This window comes from Camelus bactrianus, chromosome 3 (genome assembly GCF_048773025.1).
Source record: "Camelus bactrianus isolate YW-2024 breed Bactrian camel chromosome 3, ASM4877302v1, whole genome shotgun sequence".
Classification (NCBI taxonomy): Eukaryota; Metazoa; Chordata; class Mammalia; order Artiodactyla; family Camelidae; genus Camelus; species Camelus bactrianus.
The window spans coordinates 108,629,174-108,644,940 of record NC_133541.1 but is presented as its reverse complement, the minus strand read 5'-3'; the positions used below and the strand labels follow the sequence as shown (position 1 = coordinate 108,644,940).

Genomic DNA, 15,767 nt, shown 5'->3' with positions numbered 1-15,767 from the left:
AAGTCTGGAATCCCAGTACATTGTTCTGGCCCGCGTCACAATAACACACTGTCTCTCTTATAAACTCTTTCAGAAGGGCCCCTCCATGGAGGACGGAGCTCGGGACAGCACCAAAAGGATGAAGTCACCTTAGCCTATTTCCATCCTGTTTGTCTCCTTCCAGGTTTTGTGTATCCTAGCCAGTGAGGCCGTGTGACATATGTTTACTTGCTATCCCACAGTCCCTGTATGTTCAGGTTGTTTCCTTTTTGCGTTTAAAAAATACACTGTCAGGCCTGAAAAAGCTTTCTCTGTATTTCAATCTATTTTCTTAGGATGGATTCCCAGAAATGAGATGATCAGCTCAAAAAGAATAAGCAGTATATTAGACTTTTTTCTGTAGCTCAGGGAATAAGACCCTGGGCTCTGCAGTCAGGGGACTCAGCTTTCACTCCTGCCTTAGTCTCTTGGGCTGACTTCGGGCAAAGACCATAAAGTCTATGAATTCCAGTTAACTTTACCACAAATTAAGGATACTAACAACCCCTACACCTGCACATTAGATCCCACTCTTTCCCAACCTTCAGTGTTTCCCCTCTATCTGACCATTCCTATCAGCATACAAATATGCTGTGATGTCTCCAGTCTTGAAAAAACAAAAACAAAAACCAAAAAACAAAACCCTCCTCTCGACCTCAGTCCTCCTGCCAGACACTGCCCCATTTCTTTGCCGCCTTTTGCAGCAAAACTCCAGGAATAAGTAGTTGATGCTGGTTATGCTCAGCCCTTTCCTGTCAGGTCCTCACCCAAAACCCTCCACCGAGTGGGCCCTTCACAGCACAGAAAACAATGCTTCCTGTGTAATAGCACATATCATGTAAGTCTCATTGGTTTAACTCCTCCCTTTGGAAAGGAGCAAGAACACATCTTCGATAACTTCAGGGGCCCTTTGAAATATTTCAAATCTCAAAGTTAGTTCTGAGTTCAAAAAGACTTCATTTAGAATTTTTTTTTAGATAAAAGTTTTCACAACACTTGGTCAAATAGGGTCAGAGGTCACTGTGAAAATATGCTTAGTTTTCCATTTAAACAATATAACAAAGACTTTGTGAAAGAAAAATACCGCAAGTCATAGAAATGAACAAAGAATGCTGTGGCCATCAAGGCATCAGCCAACTTAGGATACAAATGCGCAGGGAGCTCGGCTTCTGCAGCCGCCCCCTATGGTGCCCCCTGAGGGACAGGAAAGAAAGGGACACTGGCCCTAGATAGCTAAGGTGCATATCAAAGGAATGATTTCCATGAGCCCAGACATTTGCTTCTTCCCATACATAGAAAAGCGCTAAATCCTTTAACTTGACATTGGTTTTCTTTAATTAACAGTAACATTGTAATGTTCTGACTGCCTGCTCTTTGTTGTAAAACTCCTATGTGTCCTGGCTCCTCCCCTACCTCTTCGGAGCAGTCCCTCAGATCGACCTGAGAGGCTGCCATCCCAGGCTGAGTCCTCCGAAATTTCCACCGAATAAAACATAACTCTCAACTTTTAGGTTGTACATTTTATTTCAGTCAACAATCACATATATTAAAATTCCTAACCTTTAAAAACTTCAATTTCTAGTGAAAACTAAGAAGTAAGCAATTATGAGCTGTCTTTTACAATAGTTCTCTGTAGGATGGCAAACATACTTTTTTATAATTTCTAGAAACATGTGCTTTCTCATAGAAAATGTTCTCAGTGTAGCACCAAAGATATTTACTAATAGTCCCAAATATGTTTCTCTGTTAAAGGATGCCAGTGTTCAATAATTAACATCTCAGTATCTTATTTTATTTGGGATTGATCTAGATATTTAATACATTTCAATCATTTAACTTAATTTAGCAAAACCCTGTTTCAAGTTACCAAAAAGATATAAGAAAACAATTTAAGTAGACATATCATAAAACATAATTATTCTAAAGAGTTCACCTAAAAACTCTTGACATTTACATTTAATATGCTTATGAAAATTTTATCATACCAAGTTATTTTTCTTGCTGACAAATTTTGTAACAGAGATAACATGAACTTACTTGATTTTTAGTAAACGTATGAACGATTGAATTGGCCGATTTGGGTCTATGGGGCCATATTTTTTTTTCTTTTTCGTATTCTTTTTTATCATAGGTTACCACAGGCCATTGAGTATAGTTCCCTGTGCTATACACGAGGGTCCATCGTTTTTGTCAAAAACCCAATAGAAGCTGCAGAAGGAGGATGCTCTACAGCCTTACCCTTAGAAAGTGAATTTTCCGTTTTTCCAGGAGTAATTACTGTCCTGAAAACAGAAGCCAGCATAGACGACACCAAAATAAAGTATAACCTCTATCAAGGTGGGAGGTTCAGGAACAGGAGGACTTACCACCACCATCCAGGACCACCAAAGAAACACAGAGCAGGTATCTTACTGGAATCCATGGTTGTGCTGGAACGAGGGACGAGGCAGGTCACTCTGTATCCCATTCGTCTGACACCATGTAATGTCAACTAAAGAAATGCAGACAGCTGCAAATAAGAGTCTACTTGGGGTCTTAAGAATTGCAATTTGGGAGACACAGATTCTGATAAAACTGAAAGAGTGTTCCAGGGAAGAGAAAGAGCCAAGGGCTTTTAAAGGCAAAAGCCAGGAGGCTGGACTCTGACACAAGAAAGTAAAGTTTGTCCTTAAGGGATGGCTGTACAGGTTACTTTAGGGTAAGGGTCTGATAAATACCTTGAGGTTCTGGCAGGTGTTCTGGGTGACAATAGATGTTCTGGAGAACAATCAGTGCTCAAAAGGTCAGATTCCATCCAGGCTAAGACAGACACCAGTCACTCTTCCTCAGTGGCCTCCAGGCTCCATTTTAGAGAGCTCTCAACAATCCCAAATCCATTTTGGTTTTCCTTTCACAACGGGGCTGACCAGAGAGCTAGGTAAAACATGATTTCTGGGTGTATCTGTGACAGTAAGCATTTGATTAGCTATGAGATTAGCATCTGATTCAGTAGACTGAGCAAAGAGGCTGGTCCTCTGCAGTCCATTGAGGACCCAAATGGAGCAAAAGGCAAATGAAGGGCAAGTTCAGTCTCCCTCTTCTGGGGCTGGGACATCTATCTTTTCTTGCCTTCAGACCTTGGAGCTCCAGGTTCTTCCCACAACCCCACCCCCTCAACCTCCCCGCGACCTTACTCTCCTCCCTGCTCACTGGACTCCAGCCACACTTTCTGCTGTTCCTCCAACACTGCAGGCCTGCTCCTGCCCCGGAGCATGTGCTCCAGCTGTTCCTCTGCCTGGAGCACTCTTCCCACAGGTCTCCCATCAGCTCCACTACTTGCCTCACCTGCTCCATGTCTTTGCTCAGATCTCACCCTCTCACTGAGGCCTCTGCCAAACACCCTCCATAACACTACAGTGTCCCCTGTCATCCTGGGACTCTTCATCTATTTTGTCCATGGCACTTGTCACCTACTAACATATTGTCATGGTTGCTTGTTGTGTGTCTCTCTCATTTCCTGATGGAAATGCGGACTCCATGAGGGCAGAGATCTGCATGTGGTTTGCTGACAAAGCGCCTAAAATAGTGCCTGGCACAGAGTAGGTGCTGAATAAATACTTATTAATGAGCTGTGAGGATTCAATGTGACATTGCAAGTAAAGCGCTTACAGCAATGCCTGGCTCCTAGAAAATGCTCAACACATAGCAGATACTGTAATGATGCTTGAGGGGACCCCCACCTCCTTCCTCCCTGGGGTCAGCCCTTCCATATTCTATCTCAGAAGGTATTGCTACCACTGACAGCACATCTTATCTTAAGGTAATTGTTTTAATTTCTTCTTAGTCTCCTACTAGATTCCATTCATCTTTTGTTTACAACTTAACATCACTCTCATCCAGAGGTCTAGGTTTGGCTGGGTCCATCTGCTGTGGCCATCAGAGCACTTTATAGTTTCCAGATTACAGCTGCCTAATTCTTATAACAATGACCTAAACATCTGTCTTCCACAAGAGTGGAAGCTCCATGAGGGCAGGTCAGGGCCTCATTTTCCATCTGCTCCCTTCAGCCTCCCAGCTCAGTGCCCAGCATGCAGCATATGCTCCATAAATGCTTGTTGGGAAATGAATAAATGAAACAACATACTTTCCAACCAGGTCCCCTTGTTAGAGGCTTAGAGTTCTCTAAACTAGTGACAGATTGAGGACAACCTTTGGAAGAAACTTTGATTATCCCTGTCTTTTGGATGAGCAAATTGAAAATCAGAGCGGTTAAGCGTCTTGCGCATGAAGACTCAGCAGCTGAGTGACAGCCCAGGGTTGCTATCTTTCCACCAAAGCAGAATTTCTAAGGGGTGGGAAAGTACTACTGAACTTACTGCAGCATCACCGCCTCCAGGAAGTCTTTACAAATCCTCTCTCATCCTCTGGATTCCCAAAGACATTATCAGTTTTTAAATAATTCTATGGTTTTACCCACAGCCCTAGATTATAACTGCTGGTCTCTTGGTCTCTCCCTTTTCCCTGGACTATGCACTCCCCAAAGTCAATCTAGAATAAACGCACTCCCTGGAGTCACCTGGCCCAGGTTCGAATCCCCGCTCCACGGCTTACCAGCTGTGTGATTGTGGTTAAAAAACAGAACTTCTCTAAGCTCTCCTCGGGAAAGTGGCTAAGACCTGATGGGGCTCTTAAGGGTTGGAATCTCATTAGGCAGATAAAGTGAGTGGCCTTAATTTGGTCAAATCTCAAGGTTCTATTTCCCAACAAAGCTTTGGGGAGCAGTAGGAATTTGGAGGAAAGTGTCCAGAATTGGGTGTCAGGCAGGAGCTTTGACTTCTAGCCCTGACTGGCCGATTGACCTTGGCCAAATTCTCCCTGCTTCTCCAGGTCTCAGATCTGGGGTCTGAGCACAGATGGCGGTTCTCCTGGCGAGGCCCCTCCCGACTGATGACATTCTAGGATTCCCGGAGCAAATGAACTTGGGAGGTGGGCAAGGGGGGGCGGGGAGGGGAGGCGGGGCGAGCCGGATTGGCCCCTGCGCGCCACGTGTCCCGCCCAGGAGCTGAGGACTGTCCTCCCAGCCCGCTCCAGCGCTGCGGCTGCTGCTGCTCTGCTAACGGGCTCCGACCCAGCGAGCGCCGCGTCTGCGCGTCCCTCCACCCGTCTGTCCGTCTGCTCATCTGCGCCAGGAGGCCTCCGCCGCGCGGTGAGTGGGTTGAGGCCATAGACAAGATCGCTCCATGGGACACCGCCCGCCCCGGGGGGCTGCAGGGACGCGGGGGTGAGCAATAATCGCCCCGTCATCGCTGAGCTACCCCTGCCGCCGCCTGCGGGGAGGGGCGCCCCGGAGCGGGAGGGGCGCGGGGGGTGGCGGCCGCGGGGACCGGGACCCCCGGGGCGCGGTAATCCGAGAGGGTCGCGGGCAGGGCGTGTCTGGGGCCGGGCGGTGGAGCGAATCCCCTGCCGCAGGCGGAGACGCGGAGGCGGACGGCGCGCGGGCTGCGGCCGTGGAGGGGGTCGGCGGGCGGGCGCTGCGGAGGGTGTGGTGGAGGGGCCCGGGGCGCCTGGCCCTGCTTTGCAGGGCTGGAAAGACTCGGAAGGCCCGGGGTTGGAGGCAGCTGGACGGAGGTCTAAGGACCCGCAGGGAAGGGTGTAGCTGAGGCCGAAGAATGAGGGTATAAAGAGTCAGACCCTCCGGCCGCACCTGAGACGGCTTGTGTGTGTGGTTGGGAGAGGGCTCTTTGTGTGCAATGCTGATGAGGGACAGGCTGTCCACACCTCGGGACCCCGATGGACCCTTCCGTCCTCTTGGGACCACTAAGGGAGACTCCCAGCTGGGCTCCAGGGGCCTTGTGGTGGGACAGAGGCCCCACCCTTCTTCCTGCTACGCCTCAGCCCAGTTTTGGCCTTTCCAAAATTTGGAGGCTTCAGATGACTCCCCCAAAACTAGCATAAGAGTAGAATACCCTGAGTCCGAATCTCAGCGCCACCAGCAACTTGCAGTGTGACCTTGAATCAGTAGCTTTCCCTCTCTGAGCCTCAATTTCCTGCTCCAAGTCCAGAGCTGATAAACCCAGCCCCCTCAGAGGAAACAATGGCTGTAAAAATTGATTTATTTGCCAGCTGCAAGGAATGATTAAAGGCTTGAGGAGCGCGGTCTACCCTGGTAGTCCCTGCAAGGGAAGGGAGGGGGGTCCTTTGTGAGGATAATCCACCCGTTGCTTCCGCCCTCCCCCTCCTTTTCTCTAAACCCTGGTGGGTCTTCCCCGAAAATGCCAAATTTGGACATATGGTTCCTGGGTCAGTGAAAAAACTCTGGTTTCCCCCGAGTCCGCCCTTTCCCCTCACTTCTCCCTCCTCCTTGCCCAAAGCACACCTTAAATTGCTGGCCTCACTGCCCCAGATGGAATATCCTGACCTGCCTGGCCTCCCTTTTGAGGTGAATGACCGCCCAGCCTCAGCTCCCATGGACCCTGTCCTTCTGGCTGGCAAGGCTGCACCATTGCCAAGGGCACTGGCCTGGGGGTCAGTGGAAAGCTGGGTTACAGTTCCACGTGCTGAGGGTCCTTGGGCGGGGCCTTCCCTCTCTGGGCCTTAGTTATGGTCTCTAGCAAAGTGTGCTGAGCTGGCTGCTGCTTCTAGGATTCAACTGTTTTAGACTTAGAATTGTGGAAGTAGGGTGGGGTCGAGGCCTTCATCCCCCTTTGCAGCTGTGACAGCCACTCACCCATCTTCCTTTGTCTTCCTCCCTTTGTTCCCAAGGCCCAGGCTGCTGGGATACAGAAAATATTTGCGGTTTCAGGATAAGGGCCACAGCTGTTGGTGGGGCAGACTGCGAGTGTGCAGAGGAGGGGGCTGCCCCTGGGAAGTCGGGGCCCTGGCCTCTTGGGCTTATTTCAGGGACGGGGTCGGGGAGCTCTGCAGTACTGGGCAGCTGCCAGCGTCTGGAGCATCTGCACTGCGGCGCCACCCGGAGGGAGTCTGGGGCCACGAGGCTCTAGCCACACCCAGTCCCAGCCTCTGCCCTGCCACTAACCAGCTGGGGCCCTGGGCACAATCCTACCCCTCTGGGCCTTAGTGCCTTCCTCTCTAGAGGGATGCGAGTTGGTAAAATGGGGCTGCCTGGCTCTTCTTACTGTGCCATTCTAGGATTTTCTGGGGAGGTCTAGTAGTGTCACCAGCTTCACCCCACCCAGCCCCTCCAAGATGCTTCTTGGGTGGGGACAAAGCACAAGGTGTGGTCTCTACCCTGATTTGAGCATGCACTTCCCTCCACCTCCCTCTCAACCGAGGAGAGGAAGTCTTGGGTGGAGATGCCATTATCTTTTTTAAACTTCTTGATTTGGAATCCAGCCACACTCCCTTTCCTCCTGGGGTTGAAAAGTGCCCACTGAGACTGGCTAAGGAGGAACACCTGTCCTTGGGTTCTTCGAGCCTCAGACCACCCCCACCCCCATGTGTAAGATGAGGATGAGGTTGATGTATATCCTCACAGGACTATAAGATGGCATTGTGAAAAAGTGCCTTGCAAACTATTGAGTGCTGTGCCCAGAGAATCAAGAGCTACTGCTGTAATCTCAGAAGGGTGTGGCGCTTGAAAAGGCAGGTGGCCTAAGCTTCAGGTTCCTCATCTGCAAAACAGTGTCCTGGTGAATAATAATGAAATAGTAAATTCTATTATTTGTTGAACCCCTCCAACTTACCAGGCCTTGGCTGAACCCTTGATATGTTAGATGCTGTTACCGTGCCCATTTTGCAGATGTGGAAACGCAGCCCTCAAGAGTTTAGGGAAGAAAGAATATTAACATTGACATCATGTGTCCGGTATGCCAGGGCATCTTCTAAGCACTAGGTGTGTCTTAAGTTTTTTTCATCCTCACCACAATTTCTCTGAGGTAGGTGCTATTTTCATCTCCCATCCTGTGAGGTTAAGTATGTGCCCGAGGCTACAACAGCTTCTAAGTAGCAAGTCAGTCTTCAGTCTTGGGCATTCTGGCCCCTCCCTTTGCACTGGGGGACCCTTCGCTTTGCTGTGACCTGAGCTGGGATTCAAACCCAGGCCAGTCCAATTCCAAACCTGGGACGGCCTGATAATCTCCTGGGGCCTTGTCCAGTCTGAGGATCAATGGTTCTGCGTCAGGAGAGGGAAAGACACTGCTCTCCAAGAAACCGAGTGCTCAGAGCTGGGGGGTGTGCCCAGGCCCAGGGCCAAGAATGGCATTTCCTCTGGCTTCATTAAACGCAGACCCTGGAGGGCAGAGGGGCTGGTCCTGGGTGTTTCCCTGAGGGTTGGGGGAGGAGCCATCCCAATAGGGGAAAGGAAAGGATCTAGATTTTATGGGCCAGGGGCCTCCGAAGTGGGGTGCACTCACCCTGGGAGGCACTAAAGATGATTTTCTGGGGTACAGGAAGAAGCTGTTAGACCTCTTATGTGTGCTTCTAATCTGCTTAGAAAGTATATTTTTGCTTATCATGATGAACGATCTTTTTTTCTCTTTTGTTACTGGTGGTATACAGGGTCAGAGAAATTTGCAGATCACTGCGCTAGACTGTCAGCTTTATGTGGGGGCGGGAGACTCGTCTGTCTCATTTTCTGTTCTGCCCCCAACTCCTGCCGGTGGGCATGCAGAAGACGCTCAATAAATATCTTTTAAAAAATGAGCTCCTGCTTAATCACTAATTTTCTTCATGAGTTGGGCAGGTTACTTAACCCGTCAAGTTACTTCCTCTCCTGGCTGTACAATGACTTTGAAAACCAGTAGGCCAGATGATTCTTTTTATTTTGCGATTTTTCAAGGGAGTCACTAAAGAAAACATGAAAACCATCCCATACCTTTCACCCAACAATCCTTGCGGGTGCATCAGGGAAACACACAGTAATTTTCAAGAACAGGTAAAATCATGACCTACACAGATATAAAAATGATCATGTACTAAGCATTTTATTCTACTTATTCTATTCAGGCAGCTGTTAGAACCAGCTCAGAAGAGAGTCAGTTGCCGCCTTTACACTGAAAGGAACGTATACATGGAGGCAAACTGGTTTTTCCACCAGAGGTGGGGGAGGGAAGGGAAGTCCACTGGATCTTTATCAGATAGGGCAGAACAAGCGTATCTCTAAGAATTATTGTGCATATTTAAAGATTTTTTTCCCTCAATACCTTGGAGACAAGCAGCCTCCATCTAACTGAGGAATGATATATCCACCGAAAGTTGACCCAAGCCTTGGAGAAGTCCCTCCTGGTTTCCTAGAAGAGTTAGTGGAATCACCTAGGAAAGTTTTTAAAAGGTACCAAAGCCCAGGCCTCATCCCAGAACCATTGAAATCAGAATCTCTGGGGGTTGGCCTTATGCTTTGGTAAGTTTGAAAAACTCCCCGGGTGGTATTAATGAAGCCAGAATTGAAAAAAGCACTGGTTTTGATGCTAGAAGGCTGGATAGAAAATGCTGGTGGAAGAGACTCCTGGTTTAGGGGGTTAGAGGGTGGGTGTGGTGGTGGGTGAAAAGCAGGGAGGGGAGGGCAGATACATAGCAAGGATGTCAGGGGCCTTGAGTGCTGAGCTCAGAGGGCCTGCATTGAAGTGAGTATTGTAGCTGAATGGGCACAGCAGTGACATCAGTCCCTCACTCCTGGGGCACCGAGGTCTGGGTGATTTTTTGCATAAATCTCCCAGATTGTGTTTTTTTTCTCTCAATTTGCCCTTCCTATACACATCTGCTTGTATTGTTTGTTTTATGGGGGGGGGCGATATTTAGGTTTCTTCATTTATTTTTGCTTGGAGTGGGTACCGGGGATTGAACCCAGGACCTCTTGTGTGCTGAGCATGCGCCCTACCACTGGAGCTATAACCCTTCTCCACCATACACATCTGAACTCACTCCCTTATACTCAACATTCCCTCCATCCTCTCCAAAAGTGCTCTGCATTCCTCCAAAGCACACAGGCTGCCTTTTGAGGACAGAAATGCTTTTTTTTTCCCCCACTGGTGCTTCTTACCCCCTCTTTCTTTTCCTTCCTCTGCTTCATCCCATTGAGTCCAGACTCTTGATTGTGTACTTCTATCAGCCTGAACCCCTAATATGGTGTCTTTAACTTTATGTATGTGTAGCCAATATCAAAAACGGAACCGAAAAGGACAATTTAAGCAAATGTAGAAAGTTGTAATAATCTCATAGATTTCCGTGCCCAGTACCCCACGACCCCACGTTGGAGACCACGGCTCTAATAACGGTGATGGTGGTAACTGAAGTCACTAAGCATTTAATCTGTACCTGGCCCGGCTAAGTATTTTACCTGCTTTACATCATTGAATTTTCACAAAAACTTTTTGAGATTGTCATTTCAGAGATGAAGAAACTGAGTCAGAGAGAAATGAGATAACTCACCCCAGGTGATGAGCCCTCAGGATTTGAACTCAGGCCATGACTGCAAAGCCTGCATTCTTTATTACGATGCCACGCTGCCTCCCTTGTGAATGCTTGGGACAATAAAAGCCACCATGTATTGAGCCGTTCCTGTGTGCCAGGCCCTGTGCTAAGGGCTCTTCATCCATTATTTCATTTATTTCTCAGTACACAGGGAGGTATTTTTTATATGCATTTTGCAGATGTGGAAATTGAGATTCATCATTTAGGTAACTTACAAAATCACAAATTGGTGAGGGGCAGATCTGGGACTCGATCTGACCTCCAAGCCCGAGCCTTTTGCAGGACTGGGAAAAGACCCTTCTGTCCCGCTCTGAGTTTCCCCAACACTGCATTTGCGCCAGCCCTGGCATTCTCTACCCCGGAGCATTCTCCTAGAGTCAGTCCTGAGCTCCCAAAGGGGGAGGAAGGAATCATGATTGCTTGCAGCCTCAGGGACTGAGGTAGGAGGTGGCCACAGCAGCACAAGGCCACCAGGGAACTCTACCCTTGAATGGGTTTCTGGAATGATCAGCCACGGTGAGCCCGCCTAGAAATCCAGGTCAGAAGAGATCCAGGGTTCCTGGGAGGAGAGAGGCACTGGTCTAGAGCTACCATACCTGCCAGCCTTGAGAAGCTATTTCAACCAAGATGATGAAACTTGAATATTGAGGGTGGGGTGGGGATAGGGAGGAGTCCTGTGGCCTGGGGGCGAACTCTCCTAGGACTGATACTCTGTGATTTTGCTGTAAGAATCCCTAACTGATAGCTACAAAAGCCTCTCACATCCACTCTGGGCTTCCCTAAACAGGGAGTGATATTATCCACATTATGCAGATGAAGGAACTGAGGACCAGAGAGGGAATCTGGCTTGTCTGAGGTTACAGAGGGTAGGTTGGGAAGCAGAGCCTGGGTCTTTTCCTTTGACCTCTTCCTAGCGCCCCACTGCAGCCAGGGCCAATAGCGGTGTGGGGGCTTGTTATGACCGGGGGCTGGGAGGCAGGGACGTCGCCGTTGTCGGGGCCTGGCTCCCTGAGACACCTTTACCCCGCCTAGAAAGTGAGGGGCTCGGAGTAGTGGAGCGTTAGGGCCCTCTGGGGTTCTGAAACATTGGATATAAAACATGTATTCAGGCAATTTGAGAAGTGGGGTCTGGATTGCTCTGGGAGGGATCAGAGCCCCTCGGAAAGCCAGGGTAGATGGCGCCTCTGTGATTCGCTCCAGAGCTTCCCCGTGTTCTCAGAGGGGGGTGCTGTTGGCGCTCAGCCCCCTGAACTGCAATCAGAACATCAAGTTCTGGAAGAAGTTTGCTTTCCATGTACACACGAGACGTGCACTCACAAGAGGCATACGTGAACTGCTCTCAGAGCTCAGAGCATTTTCCCGAAGACTTGGAGGCTCCTCCTCTGAGCCGTCCAGATGGGCCTGGGCTGCCGCCAGCAGCTGAAGTTTCCAGCAGCAAGGCCAAAGGAAAATGCTTCCAGGCTGCAAGTGCAGGTTGACGGGCTTCAGCTGACTTTCTGGGCCTCATGAGGTCCCTGTTTCTCTGCTGGCCTTGGAGCTCCCTCACCCTTTACCCACACTGGCCCCCAGGCCTGGGGAAACCCAGAGCTGGCTCCTGGCCAGAGCCGGGGGGAGCTGTGGGCGCCCTCTTGCCCCATGGGGGGGGTTCCATTTCCTGAGGAGAGCTGCACATTCGTACCGAGGGCCCCTGGTTGTCAGGGAAACTGCAGGGTTTCCTCAAGCTCTGCAGTGAGCTCCCTGCAGTCTGCGCTTCACTCCCAGCCCATCTCGTGTCTGTCTGCTGACTGATTTGGGGGACCAGGCAGACACAACCAAGCCTGTGCCTCACAGCTTCCTGCTAGTGCCCTGAATGCTCCCACCTGCTGAGACCATGTCTCTGCCTGGCCTTGACCTAGTTAGGTCCTCTCCTCCAACATCCCTCCAAGGCAGGAAAGGGAAAGCCTCGGTCTTATACTTGAGATAACCTTGAATGCAGAGATGAGCAATATGCCCAAGGTCGCATAGCTAACCAGTGACAAAACCGACTTGAATCCAAGTCTCTCTGCCTGACTCCACACCTGTGTTCTCCCACCATGTCGCAGGGTCTTCAGTGGCCCCAGAGTGAGAGCAGGATTATGTGCTGAGGACAACAGGTGCTCATTTCCCCTTAGATTTTTATTTTTTGTAGGGGGATTGGTATTTGAAGAACTAGGAAGCGCTGAGGTTAAGTGTCTTCCTCGCTTCTACTCTCTTTTCTATCTAGTTCAGCAACTCGTAGGTCTTACTAAATATAAATCTGACAGAGTTTGTTATTTCTGCTTTTAAAAAGTAATACATAGACATGGTTAAAAAAGATCAAAGCGTGCAATCTGGACTAGAATGGGAGGTGCTGGTCCTTTTTCTCCTCTTATCCTGGGAAGATCTTTTCTCTTGCATCTCTGCCTTCCTGCCCGAGCGCTCAGTCACCCAGCCCCTCCCCCTTCTCTTCCCCTTTCCAAACCAGTGACATCCTTTTTTGCATGTCTTTTTAGGTAAGATATCTTTGCTTCTTACTCCTTTGCTGTAGACCCTGTCCCTGACACCTCTTTCAGTGAGGTCGTGTGTCCTCTGTTTGTTCAGTCCCCACCCTGACCCATGACCTCTGTCCCATCAGAGAAAAAAGACCCAGTCTTCCCAGTGGCCTTCGGCACTGGTCCCCGACCCCCTCATCCTGCCAGTGTCCCCTCCCCATTCCCGGCCGTCACGTCAGCCACACTGAACTCCTTGACCGCACCGCCCCCGGGATCCACATGTTTCACGGGACCCCTGACTACTCCATCTGGGGTCACGCCCCTTGTCATTCTCTCCCAACCAGGCTTCATCGTTTCTTCTTAGTACTTGTCGTATGCATTTGTTACTCTTCCTCATTGTAGAGTAAACTCCAGAGAAGCACCTATTTTAGAAAGTCTCTTTTATTCACTGTTGTATCCTCAGTGCCTAGAGCAGTGCCTAATCAGAGTAGATGCTAAAGAAAGCATAGCCCTTCAGATAATTGCAACAGGCAACCTGGAGCCCCTTGAGTGTGCTCGTCTGCAGACCTGGAACCGTTCTTGGTGACCTGGGATGAGAGCACGCCAGGTGCAGATGGCGTGGACTCCGGGATCTAGATGTTGAATTCAGTTTTAAGCTGCATGATCTTGGGCAAATTATTTAACCCCCCTGAGCTCCCATCCTCTGTTTCCTCCTCCAGAAAAGGGGAATCTGATTCTGGGAAGGATTGCTAAGAGGATTAAGCGAGACAGCATCTGGGAAAGCACGGCCTGGAGGGATGTCATGCTGGTCGGTGGTCGTGCTTTCTCTCCCTCTCAGTTCCAAGTCCCTTTCCCATCCTGGTGTGAGCGTCTGGACACCAGCTCGTCCTTCCATTGTCCTCCAAAAAAATCTGGCCCTGAGCCAGGTCTTTGGATGTGATTTAACCTGAAGGGCTGGCAGCAGCTAGAAAACAGCAGGGGTAGCAGACTCTCCCTTGGGAGGAAGGAAGGATGAAAGAATTGAGGGGAAAGTATGGAGGGGAGCAGAGTGCGGGGAAATCTCATGGCTTTCCTTTCTCCACAGTGTTTTGTGCTGCTGCAGAACCTGAGACCATGGCCAAACCAGCACAGGTAAGGAGCCTCTCCCCTCCTGAAGTACTTCTCTGGGACTGGGCTCCTCCTAGAGTCCCTGGGCCTGCTGTACAGATCCCTGATTCCTTCAGTATGAAAGGAGCTGGAGAGGTTCTCAGGCTTTGCTCATTCCTGTTACAAGTCACAGCTCTTTCAGATGCAAGTGGCCAGTGACAACACACAACATCCTAAGCAGAAAGGATATGTACTGGTGCACATGACTGAGAAGTTCAGGGCTTCAGGTCTGGCTGGATCCAGGGGCCCACATGATATTGTCAGGATTCTGCTTGTATGAACTGGGCTTCCTCTGGGTGGCTTTATTCTTGGGCAAGTTCTTCCTTCATTTATCATGCTAGCCACCAGAATCTCCAGGCTTCCATTCTGTTTCTTGGGCAGCCTACAGAAAACAACATAATTTATTCCAAATGATTCCAGGAAAAGTCCTGGGTTTCGTTTCACTGGCTGGGCCTGGGTAATTTGGATCCAGGCAGTGGAGTTGGTCCCACCTGAACTGCGTGGCTGAAGAGTTGTTGTCCCAGGAAGGGAGATGGATACTGAACAGGCAGAAGCAGTAGAGGGTCCTCTCTGCTCTGGAGGCAGAAATGTTCCCCGTCACATGCATTTGGGATTAAGTTTCCCAACTTGGGAGACCCCACCCCCCCACCCCCACCCCACAGCTTTCATGCTCTGTGAGCACTTTGCTGGGCTGTAGAACTTGAAGTGTATTGGAGCTTTTACTCCTGTGTGTGGCCAGGATTAGGTTCTGTCCTTGGTCAGAGCTGAGTGTCATTCTGTGCCAGGTGAGAATGATCCCTGTTGTCTGGCCTTAGAGAAACAGACGTGGTCACTGCAGTGATGGAGCTGAAAAGGGAAAGTAGAACTAAGGCGCGCCTGACTTGGCCCCTTTGGTCCCTCACGTCCGTCGCACAGCTGTTGTCCACAGATATAGTACAGGAGCTGTGTGATCTTGGGTGAGTTCTTTACCTTCTCTGGGGTCCCAGTTTCCATTACGAGGTGCTTGAGCTCAGTGATAACTAAGCTTTGTCCCCATCTTCATGACTTGACACCCTATGAACAAGAGCCTTAAGGACGTCTATTGACACTGTCTGAAGCGCACAGTGTGTTATGTGATACAGGGTCCATACTCAAGAGTCTTACCCATGGCCCCCTGTCAGCCTCTGAGGAGTGTACTTTGCGCCAGTGGCCTCTCTGACCAGGAGGAGAGTGCTAGTGCTTATAAGCAGAGAAGTAAGGCATAAATCTTGCTGCTCCCCATTTCCCATCTGTAATCATCCCAAAGCTACTTCTTGAGAGGCATTCGAATTGCAGGGTTCTGCATGACCCAGGTGGACAGATCAGGCTCTGGGAGACCAGAGTGGCCAGAACCTAGGGTGCAGACCTCTGGACTCCTACTCCAATGCTCGCAGACCATGCTGTCTGCCTGGCTGACCTGTGGTTTCTTGTTGCCATAGACCAGAGGCCAGTAGATATCCTAAAAGCAAGAGTCCCGGGGTGTCAGGGCCTTAGGGGGTCCCTTGTCCGTAAGGCTGAGTTGGTTGAATTGGATCCCCCCCATTCCCAGTGCTGATGTTCTGGTGGGGCCAGTAAAGGAGCCCTGGGGGCACGCAGTTTGAGGGAACGGGGAAAGCTGCCTGGAGTGAGCGACTCCGGGAAGAGCAAGAGGGCTGAGAGTGGGCTAGGTAGAGGGAATGCTGGAACAGA

The 15,767-nt window shown here is 49.8% G+C and overlaps 1 protein-coding gene across 3 annotated transcripts in view; it reads left to right on the top strand.

Moving 5' to 3' along the window:
- Positions 1–5,046: 5,046 nt before the first annotated feature.
- The window catches only part of ANXA6 (annexin A6), a 46,525-nt gene continuing 35,804 nt past the window's right edge, over positions 5,047–15,767 (top strand). For 2 of the 3 annotated variants that reach the window (XM_010970007.3, XM_010970006.3), the window contains exons 1-2: positions 5,047–5,203; positions 13,999–14,045. In XM_010970007.3, the coding sequence (XP_010968309.1) occupies positions 14,028–14,045 (18 nt within the window). In that variant the 5' untranslated portion in view covers positions 5,047–5,203; positions 13,999–14,027. Of the gene's footprint in view, positions 5,204–5,259; positions 5,279–13,998; positions 14,046–15,767 lie in introns of those variants that run through there. The other variant, XM_045506718.2, reaches the window with a different exon arrangement.